Source organism: Ambystoma mexicanum, chromosome 1q (genome assembly GCF_040938575.1).
Source record: "Ambystoma mexicanum isolate Mex_15411 chromosome 1q, UKY_AmexF1_1, whole genome shotgun sequence".
NCBI classification, from domain to species: domain Eukaryota; kingdom Metazoa; phylum Chordata; class Amphibia; order Caudata; family Ambystomatidae; genus Ambystoma; species Ambystoma mexicanum.
This window is the reverse complement of record NC_090922.1, coordinates 558,863,916-558,885,394: the sequence shown is the minus strand read 5'-3', so window position 1 is coordinate 558,885,394 and position 21,479 is coordinate 558,863,916. Positions and strand designations below refer to the sequence as shown.

At 43.9% G+C, this 21,479-nt stretch overlaps 1 protein-coding gene across 3 annotated transcripts in view; it reads left to right on the top strand.

The window, feature by feature from the left end:
• The window catches only part of LOC138531671 (uncharacterized), a 236,476-nt gene that overhangs the window by 40,514 nt on the left and 174,483 nt on the right, over positions 1-21,479 (top strand). For all 3 annotated transcript variants that reach the window (XM_069641005.1, XM_069641004.1, XM_069641003.1), the window contains exon 2: positions 4,418-4,810. In XM_069641005.1, the coding sequence (XP_069497106.1) occupies positions 4,418-4,810 (393 nt within the window). The remainder of the gene's footprint in view (positions 1-4,417; positions 4,811-21,479) is intronic.

The following is a 21,479-nucleotide window of genomic DNA, read 5'->3' as shown; positions in this document are numbered from 1 at the left end:
GATATGGCCTCAGATCTCTCTCCGTCAGATGTCTTCTGTTCGACACAACTTGAGAATTATTAATGCTTGCAAGTGGCATGCTTATCCTTTCCTTGCACATTGTTTGGAAAAGCTTCTCTTGCCACATCAAAGGCATAGCTGGCCCATCACAAGACAGGGTCCCTTGTGAGGAAATTCGAAGCCACAGCGGTGGCATTGTCTGTCATTGTTGCCTCTTCGCATCAAATTAGGTGATCCCATTCCTGGATGTCTCCTTTGCCATTGAGCGTTCCTATTTATGACAGCAATAGTCTCAACATTCTTGGGGTTTTCTATGTTTGCCACTTGGGCATCTACTCTCTCATACACTCTGGCTAGTTCCAGTACTTCTCTCATCGGGAGAAGATTCTTTAATAAGTGCTTTCTAAATTGCGACGAGAGACAACCCTCAATCACTCTCAGCCGTATCCATTATCTGACATTTCATTCCAGAGTCTCACCTAACATTCTACTCTTCTAAATTCTAATTATACTCACTACCTACGTTTATGTTATTTATGCCAAGACAGCACACAACAGCCAGGGAGGGCCATGGCCACCCTTATAAAAATGCTGCCCCCCCCATTGGCCACCCCATGAAAAAGCAACCAAAAAATACTTATTTTTTTCGCACTGAACTGTGCATCAACAATAATAACATGTCCAGTTCAGTGCCCGTGAAAAATGTAGCGTAGTGCAAAGAAAAAGTGTCCCACTATTGCTTGTAGCACTGACAGTTGGAGAGAGTCAAAGTCCAGTAGATCCCAAGGGCAAGTGTCACTGCTGTCTGAAGTGCAGCAGTGGGTGTGAACAGTCTTGGGGGCTTCAGTGAGTGCAAGAAGAATGTAAAGACACTCAGCTTGGATGTGCAAACTTTTATGTTTAGGGGACCCAAACGTATGCTTAGGAAGGCATTACCTTCAAAAATGCATGGTAAACTCTACTCATAGGTTATTGACAACCAGGATAAGAAAGGCTCCGAATTCGAGTAGCCTGGTACATGATGTTCACCCATGTGCAAGGCTAAGTTAATCATTTGTAGATACGGTTTCAAGCAGGCCGGTAAAGAGTCTGTGATTACGTGTGTCTTTGTATTTACATGCATCGTTGTGCTATGCTGCACGCAACTGTCTGATTTCCCTCTGCCCACCCTCCAATAACTGAGACAGCACTCTACATTTAAATGGAGTTAACGTACAAGTGATTTACATTTTTTTTTATATTAATGTCACAAGACACGCTCCATTTCATATCCCCTCTTTCCTTCCTCTTGGAGTGTTGAGCAGGTCCGGTGCACATTCTCCTCGAAGCCCCCCACACGCTGGCTCTCTATGGGGCTCTGATCTCTAGCGCAAAACGTCAACCCCTTTAGGCAGCAACCATCCCTTCTCCTTCTGATTCACTTGATATTACCTTAAAAAAGGTCACCACTTACTCAGTTTCCCCCTTTATATATCCTCCCACTCCTCTTTGCCAGGTTCGGGCTCAACATGAAATTAACCCCAGGCACCAAAGAAAAAGTGGCCCACCTTTGCACGTTGCAATGTGTTCCTTTCTGTGACAGATTTTTCATTATTTTTCCTGGCAGCCTTTTTCGGCACAACACATTGGGGAGTGTTTGGCAATATTAGTTACAGATAGTGATTTTTTTAAAAGCATTTTTTACTCTGTAGCATTGGTCAAAACTATCAGCCGCAAGCTACAGTAACCCATCAAACTGAGCCACTTAGGGCCAAAAAATGTGTCCCTTTGACCAAAAAAGTGTTGCACACTAGCATGTTAGGCTGGACTTGTATGTATTGCCCTGTTGCCATATGGGCCAGTGTGTGCCTGCCCTTTGCCTCATAGACACTAGACAGCTCTTTGGACTGTGCCCCAAATTCACCCTTGCCCAACTTGTCTTCTCATTGCTTGGAAAGCATGCAGGGATTACCTCCTCTTTTCATTCTCATCTTACTCTCCTTTCTCTGGCGCTATGCCATGTCAGCTCTCTAATTCCTTCTTCTGAGCCGGGGAAACATTCTTGCCTTTGCATGCATCATACCTGGCTCTTTGTATACTACAGTGGGACTGGCCTGGCTGGGTCTTACTGTTGCATGGAATTCTGTACTCGCATTAAGGTCAAAGGCAACATGATGAGTTTTCTTACATGTGGAGCGCATGTTTCCTTATTTTGACTTGAATCTTTATTTTACTGGTGTTTAAGGTCAAAGGCAACAGACATATTCTTCCATGTGGGAATATAACATGATGCGTGCAACATGCGTGTTTTTATATGGGGGGATTTGTGCGATGATATGCTATTTATATAGCGCTCTCTCCAAAGCGGTGTACAGAGAACATATATACATCAAATGTTTCACCCAGCTGAAGTTTGAACTCATTTAATGAGTTTTATTTATTTATTGCATTTATTGGCATCGCCCAAACCCGTAAGTATCACTGCGGTGGTACAACTTGGTGAGCAGGGAAAACAGTACAGTACAGAATAACAGAGAGCTAACAAGGTGCAAAAGCAACATAATAGAACAAGGTCCGTAGAGGAGGGTAGAGATCACGGAGGTCACTTTGAAGCATGAAAGGCAGAGTTGGCCTTGCCAGGATTTGAACCTACGAATCACACTCGGATTACAAAAGCATGCGCTCAGCCCGCTGAGCTATCTTACCAGCTAGCCAGCAAGAGCATGTTTTCTTTCTGTGGCATTGCAGTTTATTACTGGTGTTAAGGCCAAAGGCATCATATGTATTCTTACATTGGGGTGGGGGCATTCGTGCTGCCTGCAAGGCTATATGTTTTTTTACTGTTCCCTGACATTTGTTACTGCCATTAGGGAGCAAATACAACAAGATGAATGTTCTTATATGTGGAGTGGGGGATTTATGTAGCCAGCAAGGATATATTTTCTTACTGTGGCATGGCTTTTCTTCACTGGAATTAAGGCTAAACCAACAGGAGTATGTTCTTACATGGGGATACTGCCATTTATTGGGAGAGCTAGCATAAACATGCTTTGTTATAGTATTGTTACTGGCATTATGGACAAAGCAAACAAGAGTATGTGGGAATAGTGGCATATATAGGTCCAGCAGAATGGACATGTGTGAGCACAATCAATATGAAAATGCTTTTTTACACTTGCAGAGTACTGGCATATAGCAGGCAAAGGCATTATGAAAATGTGTTTGAAAATGCTCCTGTGCATTGTTGGTGGCTTGGCATCTAATGTACTTTTCATGTCTTACCCTACAAAACCGATTGTAAACTGTGTGGCTTTTTACCTAATTTATCACAAAGTGTACTGTAAAATGCACAATTTTAACCCATTATTTAAAACCTTTTCTCAAGGGGACAACCCCTCCTTGACTGGTTCGCCCTCCCGCACTACTCTCTCTCACTCCTGTGCATTTGGCTGGGGCAGAAACGGTTCAGACGATGGGGGTTCAGTAGCGCAATAGGTTTAATGTCCCGTCTCACTAATAGTTTTCAAAACTGCCATCCAGCCCCGCCAAAATGTTGAGGCTGGATCCGTCCCTGGGTGGCACCCTGTGTGCCACCCCAAGATTTCCTGTGGCCTCATCAGGCCACCCCTATGAAAAATGTCTGGGGGGCCACCGTGCGCACTGCTGGTGGTGTGGCCTCAATGGAAGAGTTTCACGTGCTCCCCCGATGAACTGTGTGTACACTCTACGCATTGTTACCCAATAATGTTGAAATGCGTGCCGCAAAATGCTTGATTTCAATCGATTGTTAAAAAATAAAATGTGTAAAGGAGCAGACCACCCAAAACCATACTGGATTAGTTATGGCACGCTTGCTCAGACCAACTCAGGGGAAACATTTACACACCATTCCCTTTATAAATGTATCATCTGCCACTGCGTCACACTACATTGCTGATGTCAGAATGGGACATGGCAGCCCAGATGATGGCTAGTTAGCTCTGACTCTCTTCTCTATCCGTACATTGTAGGGTGACCAGACGTCCCTGTTTTGCCGGGACTGTCCCAGTATTTGGTGCTCTGTCCCCCTTTCTTAAGATCATCTTCCCATTGGAAACTGCAGTGGTCCCGGTTTTTGTTAGGTCTTAATAGCTGGCAGGCAGGAATGCACAATCTCGCACAGAAGAAATGCTTCATTTTACAATTTAAGATAGTGTTAGCTTGTGATGAATTACTTGACAGTCACTTTTAAGAGTTAGTCCTACTTTTCTGTTAGTAGCCTTGTTCCGTTATTTTGCTTTTTAAATCTGGTCACCCTAATACATTGGGAAAACACGGTTCCCCCATTACAAAATTACCCCTGCGCATGTTTTCCATAGTTCCCCTCGCCACCCCTGCCACACTGGATTCTTACCAGGTTGATTCCGATTTTAATCTGGGTTTGTGTTTCTTCTTGCAGGTACCATCTTAACTAATGGGAAAAACCAAGTACAGGGAGCTGGAGGGGTGAGGCTTGTGACCACATCTCACCCTGTTGAGCTGCCCTGCAAGGTCCCCTCTGATGGCTCTTTACTTGAGCTGAAATGGAGGTTTGAGTCGGCGGATGTGAGCGTGCAGCGTCATAACAGAGATCATGAGGGAAAGACTCTCCTATGGATGATGTCAAACAGGCAGGGCCAGCCCAGGTGTACAGGGCCGAGTCTGGGATTCGAGGTGCCCGCCTGCAGCTCGACGCAGCGAAACTACTCTCTACTGTTCACGCCCACGAGGGAGAATGCTGGGAACTATTACTGCAAATGGGAGTTCAATGACAGCGACCGTGAATTGTTCTACCTTGTTCGACTGCTTGCAGGTAATGTCATGTTACGGCATTGGGATTTATACTGCATGCTGCTGCCATGTGCATGGTCTCCATGCGCTCTGGAGGATATTGGGGGTGAGTTAGGTTAGTGGAGAGAGAGGGGACATGCAAGATAGGTTTCCAGCTCTGTGGCTGCTTGGATCTGTTTCTCAGTCGTGCACACATCAACATCTTCTTCAGCTACGTCCAAATTTAGCATGACACCAAGAGCCAATACCAAGGCCCTATAATTCAGAAAAGAACTCAAGACCCATCTCTTCAAGGAATCTATCCTCCTCAACACAGAGGCCAACACATTGCCCCCTGTGCCACCTGACTCACTAGACGCTGTCCGACCGCTCCTCCCGGCCCCCCTGCACCACTGTACCCCCTTCTGTAGCCTAGCTCTCGCTCCATATCTGTTCTCTTGATGACTCTGAAAAGTGCTCAGTTATGCATTTGTACTGTTGTATACCTCTGTAAAGTGCTCTGTCGCTTCTTGAAGCTAGGCCACAGCAATAAAGGTCGGCTAGTACTGAAAGTATCAGCCATGCATATATAGCAAGCTCCATTTTGACCATGGCATTTGTGCCTGATTTCAAGTTTGCAGAGGCAATCTGATGCCCGCCTGCTGGTTGCACCCTATGGGGCACCCTAATGTTGTCTTGTAATTGTTTTTTTATAACACGCTTAATACAGAGAGGTTTCTAAGCGCGGACCCAGGGATCGAACCTGGGTTGCTCCACTTCATCTTGCTTCCAAGGCGAGCACGTTGCCCTGAGCTACCCTCCCAAGTCTCACTCTTAGCACTGATCCCTAGCTTACTACAAGGGCTGCTGTGCTTCTTTTCTAGATACACAAGATGGAACCCTGATCTCCCAATTGGCTTTTTCTGATTCCAAGTGAAATGGGCTTTCTGGTCTAAGCATGACACACACTATGATAGACCTGGGAAGGCTAGAGTATGCCCCCTCTAAAATAAAGTGACCATAACTAAATTGGCACATCATCAACTTTAATTTGCTTATGCGTTAATGCAAGGGTTCTGGCATGTTGGAGATTAGGAACAAGTTTTGGAAAACCTTCCTTTTTTAATGTAAGGCCTTTTTTTTTTTAAGACACGAAAGTAGGAGAATTCAGTGGCTCTTACTTGCCACTTCCCACCGGTGCATTTTGATAAACGTACACAGTGACTTTGAAGGAAGTGGTGCACTGGTCCCAAAATCCTTATTCACCTGTCTAGTTTTGTGTATAGCGGACATCAACATTCGCAAAGAAACCCAAAATGAAATTGAAAAGGGCACCTTTTGCAAGTGCAGGTGTTGAGCCGGAGGTACAATCAAAGAACATTTATTTATTTATTTATTTATTTATTTATTTATTCTTTAATGTGATGTAGTTTGAAAAATTCAAACTTTACACATAACGCATTAATATGCACTTCAACAAAGGAAACTAACAAAGAAAAAAACAGATGAAAAGAACAAATAAATGAAATAATAATATACCAAAGTGATACTATACATACAATCTTTGGCAGTTAAAGAGTTTTAGTTATAGATCAAATAAACCTAAAAAAACATGCAATAGTATCTTTCAAATTCTATTACAGCTTAAACACTTAAAATAATAAGGTTCATGAGTCCAAAACTTTCCACATCAGGTTCATGAGTTAATTACGATTTGCAATGTACAAATAATTGACCACATGACGGAAACTCATTTTCTTAACGTTGCAGTTCTTGTATTTCTCAAATCAAAGACCCCAAATTTGATTCAATTTTTAGCCATATGTTATACAGAGCAATGAAAAGGTGCATTTTACAGGTGTTCGTACAATATCACCAGAATGTCATTTCACCGATGGTTTCTGGGTTATGCACATATTTACCAAGATGTGATATAATTGTACTAGTCAATGTCTGGCATTCGGTTAATAAATGTTTGGCAGTCTCCAATGCTTCAGATGTATTACAAAGGCGACAAACTCGCTCTTGAACAGGAATATTTTCCCTAGTTCCCAGACTCATCCTGGTAGGTAGTTGTTCCATTCGAAATAGGATGATAAAGAGCCTGAGTCTTTTAACAGGACAAAGATTCAAATACGCTTGAGGCTTCATGAAGGTGTATTGCCTGCATTTGATAAACTGGTAGCTCTTTAACGTACTCAAATGGGCAAAGTTCTCAAGCCAGTCCCAAAGGTCCACGTGTTTCCCAGGTGCATTTTGGACTTCCTTCGAGTAGGCCACACCTCTATGTGTCCAACCTATATCTGCTAGGTATTTTGTCATTGATATGAGTAGGGATGAGGTAGTATGTTTTTTGGCCACTTCCTGATATATCACTGACAATAGTGGATTAGTGCAGCAACTAATCATCTTAAGGAAGAACCCAGCCCTCTTTTTTAGTACTATCGCTTTAGTGATGGGAGTCCTAGTTCTAATCTTATAAGGGCCATCGGAACCCCTGGGGGCAACCCCAGTATCCAACGCCAACATTTTCCTTCCATCACCTAGAGCCAAGTTAAATCAAAAGAGAGGAGGGCCTCAAGGCCATAAGTGATCAATGGGATAAACACTTGAATATATAGGTGTCGTGTCCCCTAAAGTGTAAAGCCACCCTACTTGCTCAAAAATGTGGAAATCAGTGCAGTGACTTGCACTGCTTGGATTTGACATACTTGTCTGCAATAGCGGTAGTCACCATTGGGCACAATCTCTACACCCAGCTAATGGTAGGAGGGCGCATATGGTATATTTATTTTGCCCCCCATCAAATTAACTCGGGAGGCTCTTTTACCGGTGAATCTCAGCACTTTGGTCTTATCTAAGTTGATAGTCAAGCCGTTGACTATTCCCATAAAGCGGTGGCGGATCGTCGTAATCCACTAATGGTGTTATACAACAATACCAAATCATCGGCGTATGCTTGCACTGCACAAGATGCCACACCCATTTTAGGTGGGCAATTATTGACTTCTGCTAGCGCTGCTGGTATATCGTAGACATACAGATTATAGATGAGGGGCGCAGTGACACATCCCTGTTTAACCCCCCTATTTTGGATCACCTTTTTAGTCATGTTGCCTTCTTGATTTAATCTAAGTTGAACCGTGTTATTCTGATGCAAGAGTCTCAGATTGTACAGGAGTCCCACCGGGCAACATAGCTTCTAGCTTTAGCCACAATCTATATCTTGGGATGGAGTGAAAGGCAGCCTTGAAATCGATGTATAGGGCATAAAGCAGAGGCTGCCTCCTACTAATTGCTTTCGTACGTAATATATCCGTCACAATGAAGTTGTGAGAAGTAGAGTAATCCCTCCGGAACCCACAATGAAATTTGCTTAGTATGATGACATCATCTACCCATTTCTGTACTTCACTTAACAGCAATGAGGCAAACAGCTGTCCTGTTATATCCAACATAGACAGACGCCTATACTTATTGGGATCTAATCGGTTGCCCTTTTTAAAAATGGGCATGAGAATTGCTGTTTGCCAAGAGTGGGGGATTCTTCCCTGGGTTAGGTTCTTTTAAAATAACACAGATAATAAATTGGCCCAAAATTTTGGGTAGTTCTCAATTACCACATTAGCCAGCCCATTAGGGCCCGGGGCTCTCTAGGACTTAAGGTCTTTTATTTTATTCAAAATTGCCTCAGAGGATACATCAAAGGGTGGATAAATTGGGGCATTGCACAGGGATAAATTAAAAGATTCATCGTCCCCTGAGTTTCGTCCTTCTAAGAATTTTACCCAGTTCTCCCCACTGATAGGGTTGGCTAATTGACCTTTACCATTATCTTTAGACTCATTCAAGAGTGTTCAAATACGACACAAATTTTTAGAGCAGATAGTCTGCACTATCCTTTGACAGGCACTGTTTCTAACTGCCTTTTTAATATTCTTAATACTGGCTCTATATCTGTTTTGACTTTTCTTACTCTATCGCAGTTTAGAACTAATGGCAGGTTCATAGCCTTAATTCTACAGATTTCAGTTCTCAATCCTCTCTTAGTACCTCTAATTTCTTTATTGTATGGAGGTTTATTGCCCTCTGTTCATACCATATAACCCATTTTAACTGCAGCATGTTTGCCCGAAAATTCCAAAATCCATTCTTCAATAGCATTAATGGACATGGTGTTAAAATCCGGGAAGCTAGCAGTAAACATGGGTTCGACAGCTTCTGTAGCCAATCTGATATTCTTCTCTGACCAGAAAATTCTAGACCCTGCATAATTAGTGCATATTCTGCCGATATTCATTGTCGCATTGGCAGATCTTGGTAGATGGAGAGAACATTGGAGTATTGCATGGTCACTCCAGTTGTTGTGAATCACTTTCATGTCAGTAACTTTCAGCTGCATTTTGGGACACATAAATATGCAATCTAAGGTACTGGAGGATATCCCATTTGTCCAGGTATGTTTCCCCGGCCTATCACTGGGTGTACGGCCGTTGATCATCTCTAATTCCCAGGATTCAAGCAGTTGTATCCAACCTAAACCCTCTTCCTCCCTTTTCTCGTGGGCCATTAGACACTTTAGATTAAGTTTAGGGTTAGCTGAGATTACCCCCTCGTCCGTCATGAGGCAATTAAAGTCCCCCATTACTACTATTGCTGCATTACCAGGTTTCATTGTCCAAAAAGACATTATATCCTGGAATGCTTCTTGTAAGGCTTCTCTGACTACTGCTTCTGGTGGATTATAAAGGCTTATAAGGAGGAGTCTTTGGGGACTACATTCCTCACCATAGTCCACCTCCACTGCCATGAGATTGTCCTCTTGGTTAAAGTGAATCCTTCTGAAAGTGTTGACCACCCCCATGAGTAATCCCCCAAAAGGACGACCCCTTAAACCCCTTTTTGCAAATGTTTGATACAACACAAAACCAACTAATAGCAGAGGGTCCATTGACCAAGTCTCTTGCAAACAAATACAGTTATGTTTGGCCGGAAAAGCGACAGAGCCCTCAGATCTCAGTAAATTGGCAAAGCCTCTGCAATTCCATGTAAGAAATGAAAAGGCTCAATGGTTGAGTATGGCCCCTGGGAGAGATTCCATCAACCATTTTAGCACTGGTTGCACTTCAGCAAGTTCAAGATGTTTCCCTTCAGATGGCTTAAGACAATTTGGTTCAAAAGCTGGAGTTGCCATGTCTTCTTGGACAATGCTAGGTTCAATTTCAATCAGATCCACGTCAATATCAACTGCCCGAAGTTCCTCTTTGTATCTCCTAATCATCCGCGCTGTTGATAAGAAAGTACAATGTAGGCCGGAGACATTGGGATTGGGGCCTTTCAACGGTTCAACAAACAGAAAGTCATCAGATTTCAATACTCGAAGTTGGGAAACACAGTTAAGTCTGACTAATAGCTCAGATCTCGCTAGCCAACTGTTTTTGCCACTCTGATATAAGTTCTTAATGAGGCAAATACGATTCTCATTAGTATCTTTAGTATTGTTTCCTGGTTTAGGTGATGTAAACACCAGACTATTTCCTTCGTCCACAGGTACTACTGATTGCTGAAGGTGTACTGGAGAAATTAATTCTGCCCCCTGGTCCATTATTTCCAATAGTTCCTCATCTTCGACCAGATGTATCTGTTTCTCTTCTTCCGGTAGCAGCCAGCTAGTTAAGCGGCCTTTAGCCGTAGAGACCCTTGCTTCCGCTCTAGATAATTTTTTCTTGTTTTTTTATTAGCATATATCCAACGCTATCCGGGGACCAGCTATAGAGGGAGGAGCACTTATTTTGTTTTTGTTTTTTAGTGCCTTCTTCGCCAATCTACGTTGCATCCGTGAGAAGAAAACTTGAGGGCTTTGTTCAGTGTCTGGATCAATGACATTTACCTGAGGTACAGCATTGGCTTCAACACTAAGAATGGATTCTGAAGGGTTTACTTCCGCCTTTTCCGTACTTTCCTGCTCTTCACTTCTTTCCACTATCTGCATAGCATCAGATAGATTAACTTCCGTCTCCTCACGGTGAGGCTCATTCTGTTCTTGTGCCATAGTGAGGATGTTAGTGTTTGTCAAAATACGTCCGGACATTTGTAATAAGATCTTGAGCGCAAATTGTAATGCTGACTGTAATTCAGCGATCTCATTTGAGCCAGGGTACTGGCATTCAAAATCATCCACCTCTTTATCAGGTACATCCTCCATAGAAGCCATTACTAGATTAGGGGAAGCTGACAGTCGGCCACTGCTTCCAATGGAGTTTTGTAGACCATGCGGAATGCTCATATTACTTTCATTATGGGGTAGTGTACCACTTGCTACCATCGATGGTGTTTGTGATGACATCCCTCTTTGTATATTGAAACACAATTCCAATAGGGAGTTTTTATCAATGTCATCAAAATTGGTAGAATTCATTAGGGTCCTGCCACTAGGGCCTTGGACTGCTGTTTCCTCAATTGTTGTTGAGTTAATTTCTGGAGGTGGATTCACTGGAAAAAACCCAGTAATAACACCTTGATCCGCCGGCTTTGAGTACTTCGCTTTCTTCTTCGATTTAATCCCCTTCATATGAGTCTCCCTGTTCTCATTGTTAAGTTGAATCTTGGTTTTCCTCAGATTATATTTGGATTGTGTGGCCCTTTCCCCTGCTGCATTTCAGCGGGGAAATAATTGTTGGGATCAACTAAGATCCTCTATTCATCAATTGGGCACTCTCCACCGTTTAACTTAGTGGCTGGCAAAAAAGTTAGGAATAAAAGGAGTTGATATTCCCTTTTATTACCGAAAATATAAAAGAAGTTAACCACAATCCTCTGTGGATTTCCAACTGATTTCACTCCACAGGAGGCCACTAAGGTAATACAGTTTTATTAATTGCCCAAAAGTGGATACGTCTGGATGCCCAGGATCAAAGGCCTAAGCCCGCAGTCTCCTGGTCATTTCTCTTAGGCACCTAATTAAATGCCAATAATCACAGTATCCAGCCTGATCTAGTATAGATTGGGTGGTTCGTAGGGGCTGATACTATGCCCTTATACCCTCCAAGTGTTACAGAATTAGGGAGCAGGGGCTAGTGAGACCTTCAGTCAGCAAAAATTCGGTAAGAGAGACCAGTGCTTAAGCAAAACTATCATGTGTCTAAACACTGTCTGTGCACAGTGCCCATTTGGCAATGCGCAGTACCAAAGAGCCACAGTTGACTCAGGGCAAAGGCCAGTGAAAAGATGCCCTAAAGGTACCACTCCCAGCTTCCTACTCACCTTTGGGGCTTCTCCAGCAAGCCCAGACTGGAAAAGAGCCGACTGGGGAAAGCACGATCACGGCACACAGCGAGCTCTCAACAAGACCAAAAGAGATCACACTTCAGGACACCACCGCCGTGAAGAAGCCACGTGCAAAGCCTTGCAGGTCTGGCTCTCACAACACCAATGTCACCAACACCAATGCCAGCTCTGACCCCAACGACACCTCCAGGGGCCTCCAGGAGCTCAGGGGGGCTCAGAGGGGCTAACACGAACGACGCTGAACTCGTGAGAGAACATGCTTCCCAAGCTCGCCACTAAACACAAATTCTAGCCTGGCAAGTGCTGCTGGGTGCATGGGAAGTATGGTGCTGATCATGCTGTCCCTGATGATCCTGGACGTCCGCTGCACACCAGGATGCTCAGACACCAGCCTGAAGGTCATGACCAAAAAGATCGAGGTAGAAAAGACCGAAGCTCCTAAAACCGAATTTGGTATGCCCAATTTGACCGCATATATATTAACTGCTGAACCCATATGCATGCACTTGTGTTGGCCAACCCCTTACCCTCACCCAAAATAATTTGGCTCACACAAATTGTCAAGTGCTGGCAATAAAAGGCCGTAGGATTTTATTGTGCAGATATGGTTATGGAGATAACAATAATCACATATCATAATAGTTTCATACTTTTGGGCACCGGGTCCTGAGGTTACCCCCTCTGGCCCTTGCCATCTTCCCATGTCCCACGACTTGTTGTGGACACCGTACAGTGTCCTGACCTCTTTTCCTTTGTTTGTCTCCCTTATTTGTAGGGTGGGAGGGTTTTGTAGTAAAGAAGCAAAGTGTGGAAGACGCTGAGTGAACAGCGAACCTCCTGTTTGTTTGGGTCCCCGTTCAGGGTCCACAAACAGATTGTGTTTTCTTAGAGCATTCTGCTCTTATTTATAAGACCCCGGGGAGCCCTGGGTCTTTGATGTGCATAGTAATGGGGGCTGGTGCCCCCAGGCCGGGTAGCCGACTGTCTGTCCCCCTGCGGGTGAGCAGGTCTTTGAACCTGGGCCCTGCCTGACTGTTGTTTTTTCTTGGTGCTTAGTACCTTTTTGCTTAGAGGAATGGAGAGGTGATTGTTCACACCTCACCCTTCCTTGGCTTTGTGTAGCAGAGACTGCGTGTCTCTGCAGCTGAGGGGGAGAGGAGCAGGCATGGGGTTGGGGGCTGCCCCTTTCCTGGCCTGCTAAATGGGTAACATCAGTTACCCTGCCTCGCCTTGGGCGGCCCTGCGGCATTGCCCGGGGGGGTAAAGTTAATACAAAATGTGGAGGGGTAAGGGGGCAGAGGTTGCTGGGGTCTTCCCCCGCATATATATGCACTCAAAGGTGGAGGAAAAAAAATGCATTCTTTTGGGATTCGTTTTTTTTTCTCCAGTCATATCATAGTAAACCGGCCTGAATGGGCACCCATTAAAGCTCCAGCCCTTTGTCTGCAAGTGGTCAGGGCTGTAGGGCAGGGAGTCGTCAACACTTCTCTGCGTGGTGAAATACATTGTGCATTAAATGGAGTACCCTCAAGTGTGCAAGCGTGGCAGGAGACCAGGGTGAAACGGGGTTTCGAGGCGCAGGGACTGCCTCTGGAGCAAAGTCTGTGAAAGCAGAAGCATTCATAAAAAGGATTGGGCACCTTCGTAGCTGTTGGGCACTGAGACATTTGTAATATTATTTTCTAGTTGTCTGATTTAATATGGGCGATTGTGGATACCCAGGCTTCAGCTTCAATGCTCCTCATTTGGTTGTTGAATAGTACTCTTTACTTCTTGATCTGTGTTGCGTTTTCATTGTTAAGTTGTTTTCGCAGGGTTATGACCAGCACCTCAAGGGTAGCACGTGGGGGCGGGTAACTCGTGCCCCATGGCCAGCAGAGCAGAGTGAGGGCGGGGGTAGTCAACCCAGGAAGCGTCAGGGCCCCCCTCGCCCACCACGCATAGTCACGGGCTGCCCTGGGGGCAGCCACGCTGCCGCCAACGGAAAACCAGAACAATGAAGGGCAAGGTGTCAACAACACCTTGCCCTTCCTCCCATCGAGGTGCAAAACACCCTGGAAGGGAGAGGCAGGAAACCATCAGGGAAGCCTCCAGATATGTACCACAGGGTGCAAACGCTGTTGGCGCCACCGGCCGGGGGGAACGAGGGGGGCTGGCAACACAGCCCCCCCCAGCCCCCCACACAGGCACATCAAAGACCCAGGGATTGCCCTGTGTCCAATATAAGGAACTGCGTGCAGCAGGTAGGCAGATATCCGTTTGAGACCCTGCACAGGGACCCAAGCACAAGAGTGCACTGTGTACACAGAGCCTCTCCTTTTTCCCAGAACCCTCCCACCCTAGAAAAAGCGAGAGAAGAAAGAGAAAGAAGACAGAGAAGGCGGCACGAGCCAGAGGGGGAAACCTCAGGACCCGATGCCCAAAAGTACAGCATATTATGGTTACGGTAATTATGATTATGTTTGTCATGACCATAATTGCGCAATAAAATTCCACGGCTTTTTATTGGCAAAATGTACCCAATGTTTTCTGTGTTACTACATGGGGGATTTGGGGGAAGACCACAAGGTCTTTCCCATCCCGGGGCGGGGGGGGGGGGGGAGTGTTGTTTATATCTGCATGCATATGGGTCCACTGGTTACCGTTGTGAAGAGATGCTGGCAGCTGATGAATGGTTACTGTCAGACCTTCTAGTGACCAGAGGATTTACATTCTGAGGTAGTTCTTTGTATCACTTGTTGGATCTAAAATTAAAGTTGTGTTGTGTAGCTCAATACCTGTCTGTCTGCAAATGGCAGCTTTTGTTTTTTGCTTCCAACCTACGGGGGATTCGAACTTTGGACCCTGCTGGGAATGCTCTAGTGTTTCATGTTGCTGGGCCATTGCACAGGTACGGGTTTGCAGCTGATTCTTTTGTTAGCCTGCTTTGGAGCCGTCGCAAAGCCCTGCCCCACAGTGCATCAGCATTTGTCGTCTGCATTTAAGGATCATTCACATGAAATTGCTGATTGCATAGCTGTGTGTGCAAGTAACGGGTGAGGGGGTGGCTATAGTCCTAGGCATGCCCTTGAGAGGTGTGAATGGTGGGAGATTATAAACGGGGGGCGAAGGGGGGTTAATGAAGCTTCATGCTGCGGGGACAATGTCTGAATTGGGCATTTATTATGCATTTTCTTTCTCTGTGCTTATTCTTTCAGTCTTGACAGTGCACGTGTAAAACGCCATGTTGGGGGGTGGAGCGGAGGAAAGGTGGGATGCACGTTTAAGCCTTGTATCAGTGACAGGGAGAGGGAGGTTGAGTATGGGGTCGGTGGACTGGGGTAGATGAGGAGCAGAGAGGCACATAGTCCCACTGTGGTTTTTGTACACTCTGACCCCTGAGTCCCAGATGCTGTCTTGCTTTGCGATATTTGGATCTTTGTGCTTTTTTCGAGGAAATTGTCGGATTTGGTGTCATAATTGTTGTGATGACATTGGTTTTTGCTCTCAATTGGTGTGAACTTTGTTTCCAAAGGCTGGTCCCCTGCTGCACGGTTTCCCCATTTGATGACCCCGCTGAGGCCGATGCCTGGAGGTTCTCTGATTTTGTGAACAATTTTGCTGCAGTCCTGCTTGTGTTGAGAGCTCTCTGCTCATCACTGTATCAGCCAGGGAGTCTGTCAAGGGATGCTTTGAAGGTCCTTCTCACTTCCTTTTTAATGAAAGTAGACACCTTCCAAAAATGAAAAAGAATTGATTTTATTTCTGAGAGACCAGAACATATAGTAAACAACACCTCATATATTATGACATTTTTATAATAAGTAATATAACTTGGTTCTTTATTTTTATATATTGTTTTATTATTTTTTAATTATATTTCTTATCTATATTATTATTTATTTACCCGAAATCCGTGTGGTTCGAAGTTTGCACAAATACATTCACCCAGTCCTACTTGAGACCAGCAGCAACGTTCCAGGAATATTCTTTCAGAATAAAGAAGTGGACTATTTGTGCTGTTACAGTCCACTGTCAGGTGAATGGAATTGCCATTAACACATGGTTGTCAAGGTTTCAATTGCCACAGAAGTAATGCGTGGAACCATACTCCAACAGGAAAATTGGGTTGTCCGTTAGTGTTGCTGCGCCTCTTGAGTGAAATTAAGTGGGTAGTGTATACAGGTAGGTATGTGTATTGGTGTAGGGCTGCTATAAAAGAGAGGTCATGGCATACAACCCTATGCTATATCAAGATATAAGAACACTGTAAGGCTTTAGGATGAGCACCCCAATACTGTAAATTATAAAGGATAACTATAGATCCAATCACATCTCAAAGGTAAGGGTTTCATTGAAAAGTATTGCAAGCCAACAGGGTTGGCTTGGTCACTTAGGCCTTGATCAGCCTCTCAATTTGCTCAACACACATTGCTAATGGGAAGACATCTGCCTGGTGGCCTGCAGCCATACTGGAATGGTGCTGCTAAAATCAAACACACATTTCCAACTCCTGATGAGGAACAATACATGACTGCTGTTCATAACTCTAACGGCACCTTGATATCTCTAGCTCATGATGGGTGCGACGGGCACCCAGGGATGATGCTTTCAGAGTGCAGACTCAGGGAAAAGTACTAGTGGCTGACAGTCAACAATGATGTGGAGCGGCACATCCACGGGTGCACAGTGTATCCCTAGAAAAGCAAATGCCTACAAACCAGAACACCCCCCCTTAAGCATGGTGTGTGGACTAAAATTACTTGGGAAAACATTAGGGTCAATTATGGAGCTCCAATAGACCACATGCCAGACAACATGCATTATAATTTAGTAATCACTGATTACACCTCCAAATGGCTTATATAAGTGATCCTGCAAGACATCACAACATCCACCTTTGGAGTTTTTAAATAACATTTTTACAGAGGAAGGTACTGTGGAACTTGCTGTCGGGCCAAGTGCAAAGCTTACAGGGCCCTAACACAAACCCCTAGTCGGCCAGCTACTCACCCTAACTCTTGCCCCCTTCAGTGAGAAGTACTACCAAGAAAGGGAGAGGGAGCTCCTTACTTACTGTCATTGAGCCCCCCTGAGAGAACAACGGGTCCATAAATGCAATGGGCCGGGGAATCAGGATGTTCTAGAATTCACCTCTCATAATGCACCATGTTTGAAGTTTCAACACCCAACTACTATGAATCTAGAGAAAGAAATACAAATAGGAAAACGCAATACCCCCTCCGCCCCATGGAGAACAAGCAGGGTTTCTTGAAGTAGCAGAAGACCAGGAGGTGGAAAAGCCCAGGAGACATTACAAAGGATCCTGTCTATTACCAGTCCAGATAATCCGCCTCTAGTACCCGTTGGTGAGATGCACGAGAAAATGCAACCTCAGGTCGAAGGGTACAGCTAGAGAACAGCAACCTATGGCACAGATGAGATCACATACCCAACGAACTCCTGGCCCTGCTGATGCAGACATAATGCAGCACAAGGGGCCTTGGAGTCAATTGGAAAACTGATTCTGAATACAAGATGGATACGAGCCAAGCAGAGCTGATAGAAATACTGAAACATGCAGGGCAGTCCAGGCCCTCCTGCAAGCCCATACGAAGATCCCTTGCTCTGGCAAGAGTACACATGCAGAACATAATGGCTCAGACTCTGGCAGCCAAGAGAATCCTGTCTGCCCAGGAATAATAACGATGGTGTAGAGGAGCCGGTGGACGCGTTTCTCCTAACTCCCTCCCCCTCACCGCCGTCATACTGGAAAAGCAGGAGAAGGGCTATATGTGGGACTCCATGTGTTATGCCTATACCGCATCGACTGTAGGAAAGACGATATGCACTCAGACACTGTATTAGACACTTTTATTCTTGTGAAAGAACAGAACCTGCAATTTGATTTTTTATTTTTTTTTGTATTTGGTTAAGAACAAACATTTACAAAACGAAATAAATACTTAATAAACATAAAATCAGAAACAACAAATCAGTGCATTACATTTTATAGTAGTAAAATTCAAAAAGAGAAATTTGAACAGGTACTACAATATAAAATAAACGTAGTTAAGCAATACAAAAGAAGAGAACGTTCAATCAAACTCCAGTAAGGTTACATTAAATTCAAACTTTTGATGAATGACGAAACCGCGAGGCCTTCCCGAACATTCTGGGTATTCAAACATCTTATGCATAGATATTCATATGTCAACCTTGTATGATATACGCAAAGTTGCCTCATAAAGTTTGTTCTGCGAGCCGTTAAGGCCTCACAATTTAGCAGCAAATGTTTCCCAGTTTCAATAGAGGAATTACAGAATCTGCAGCCACTATGGACTTCAGTAATAATATTTCTCCTGAGTAGGATCTCCTTCGTTGGGAGCAAGTTCCAACTGAGCAGCAGGAGAAGAGACCTATAATACTGGTTTGGAAACTGTGAGAGCCGAATAGAGAAAGTCCTGCGTCTTTTATGCTCATGGGCTGTGTCTCATAGATGGATAGGAGTGGAACAGGTTAGTCGTAGTGACCCAGTCTGAATCAAACAGAGCGTTTTAACCTTGGTCAGATTCGCAGTTAAAGTGTCTACGTCCAGTGAAATTCTTGACAGAACTGCTTTGCATTTCTGACCAAACTGAGCAAGGAACTGTGAATTCCATAGGGAGTTATTTGAGTTCTTTATAGCAGAACCCAAAAACTAGTAGATAGCGTCAGGAATTGGGGAAGTCAATATTGAGCATAGGGATAGCAAACGCCATTCAACACAAGCGTTTAGGGAGATAATTCCTAACTCAAATCAGTATCAGGTAATAATGTCCCCATACATAATCTCGCTTTCTGATAGCCGCAAAAGGGACCTCCATACATTTAACTTCATAAAATTATATTTGTTTAACAAGTTCTGTACGACCAAGGTGTTCTGCCAAGAAGCACTGCATTATTTTTTTTTTTTTTTATTGTTGCATGAATAGTTTACATAAAACCTTATACAACATAAAGTACATTCCAAACAAATAGCAAAATATATTTCATTTTACGAAAAACAAGAACATTTTTAACACATTTATCAGTTTTTTAAAATCATTCCCAGCCGTAAAATCAATATTCCATATGTTTATATACAAATTACATTTCATATATCATTTCATGTACCATTGGATCTATCTAGTCTTTACTCGTTGAATTCATTATTTTTAACTTCCAGTTCCTCCTGAATATTAAGAAGGAGTGAATTCAATGCAAGGATTAGGGAGATATTTGCACCCCACATGCAGCGACTCCAGAACAGATTCTTCGACATTTCCCAGTCCCCCTCAAATCTATCTGCCAGGTAAAGAGATCTTTTATTCCCAAAATGGGTGCATGTCAGAAGAAGGTGCCTGAGAGTTTCTGTCATGTCGGTCGCTCCACAAAATCGACATGCGAGATTTTTAATATTATCCTTCAATCCTTTTTCTCTATGGTTCCAATGGTAGATTCTTTCTAGAGTGGGTATCTGATTTAGTCTGAAACGCATAAATGTATTTCTCGCCTTCTGGCAAGGAAATCTTTGAATATATAGAGGAATTGATTCCCTTGCATGAAAGAATTTAGCGTACTCTTTGTAGGTAACATGGGATTCAATATCATTTACTGTGTCTACCCAGTCTGACCTAAATAAAGATTTTTTGACTAGTCCCGGTCGTTGAATCAGATCGTCTAAGCAGAGTCCCAGCGATTCCAACAACAAGAGCATTCTATCGCTGAAACTCTTAATGGATGGTACTGTCCCTGTTTTGACAACCCTATTCAACAACTCATATAAAGTATTTATCGGAGGATCATATATTTTTCTAAAAGAGGAGAGTTGCCTCCACAAGTATCTGGCTTTAAGAGATATGAGACATAACTCGTGCCGAATAATGGAATTGGGGATAGCCCTAGAAAGGCCCATAGCTTCCTTCCACAATTTCCCCTGGATCACATTAAGATGAGAGCTCAAGTCTTTTGTACAAATATCCAAACCGTATAAAAGAACCGGTTCACATTTCGCAAGGTAAAATCGTCTAATAGGCAGAAGCGAAAATTTACAGACCTTTCCCCTCAGAAACTTCATCTGATTCTTTAGTTTAGCTGTTTTATTCCCAAGATTCAGTTTCCACATCTTTAAGCTAGATTGGTTGGAAAAATTATAACCTAGATAGGTTATGGCCTGAACCTGATCCATCGAGTTATCTCCCATCTTCCAGATACAAGGTTTGGCAACTCTTTTCCTAGAAATTACAATCGTTTGGGATTTCGAAGCGTTGGGGGAGAGATTATTCGCCAGAGCATATTGATAAAAAATATCCATCTTTCTGCGAAGGCCCCTAGGGGTACGATCAAAGAGGATAAAGTCATCTGCGAAGGCCATCCACTCGATCGCCAAGCTACCCAACCTGACCGGAGTAATAGAAGGGCCCTGCCACAGGTCCTCCACATCGCTGACGTACAGGTTAAAGAGCGTGGGTGCAAGGGAGCAGCCCTGTTTGACCCCAACCTCAGTAGCAACTGCCTCGGAAAGGGAGCCTTCTTGAGATAAGCGTACCCTAACGGTGGTATTCCTGTGTAAGAGGGCCAAGATTTGGACAATCTTGCGTGGGACGTTCATAGCTAACATTTTTGTCCACAATCTAGCTCTAATGACCCCATCAAAGGCATTAGAGAGGTCCAGGGAAGCCATGTATACATCTCCCATTTTAGTTTGGTGGACTGTATCCCTTAAATGAGCCAAAATCATCCCATTTAGGTTGGTTCCCAAGCCCTCTCTGAAGCCCACCTGAAATTTACTATAGCAGGCCTTCCCTCTAATAACCTTATTAAGGTCCCTCAAGAGCAAAATGCCAAAGACTTTGCTCGCTGCATCTAACAGTGCAATAGGCCTATAGTTCTGTGGATTTAGGACATCCCCTTTTTTGTAGATGGGAATTATAATGCTCTGCGACCAGGTTTTAGGGATAGTGTGATATGTAAATACATCATCAAATATGGGTTTGAGTAACTTAGCCCACATTTCTGGGGCCGCCTTTATAACAAAGGGGGGAATACCATCGGGGCCCGGTGCTCTAGAAGGTTTGAGCTTGTTAATGGCCCATTTGATATCTTCTATATCCCACAAACACTCACTTACAACCGGAGGGCCCAAGTTCACATCCTGTTCCCTAGCGAGATTAGCGGGTAGAGCGAACTTTGCTTTATAAAAGAGAGTCCACACATCCGCTTGAATGGGGCAATCTAATTTGTCTTTAGAGGGCGTTAATATGGAGTTGATGGTAGACCAAAATTTAACCTCTCTGCCCTTACATAGATTATACATCATCAGTTGATGTGTTTCTTGATAGTGATCCATTCTAAGAGACTTGATAAAGTTTTTATAGTTCTGAATTATTTTTTTCTTTTTCAGCCTAAATTCCTCGAGAGGAATA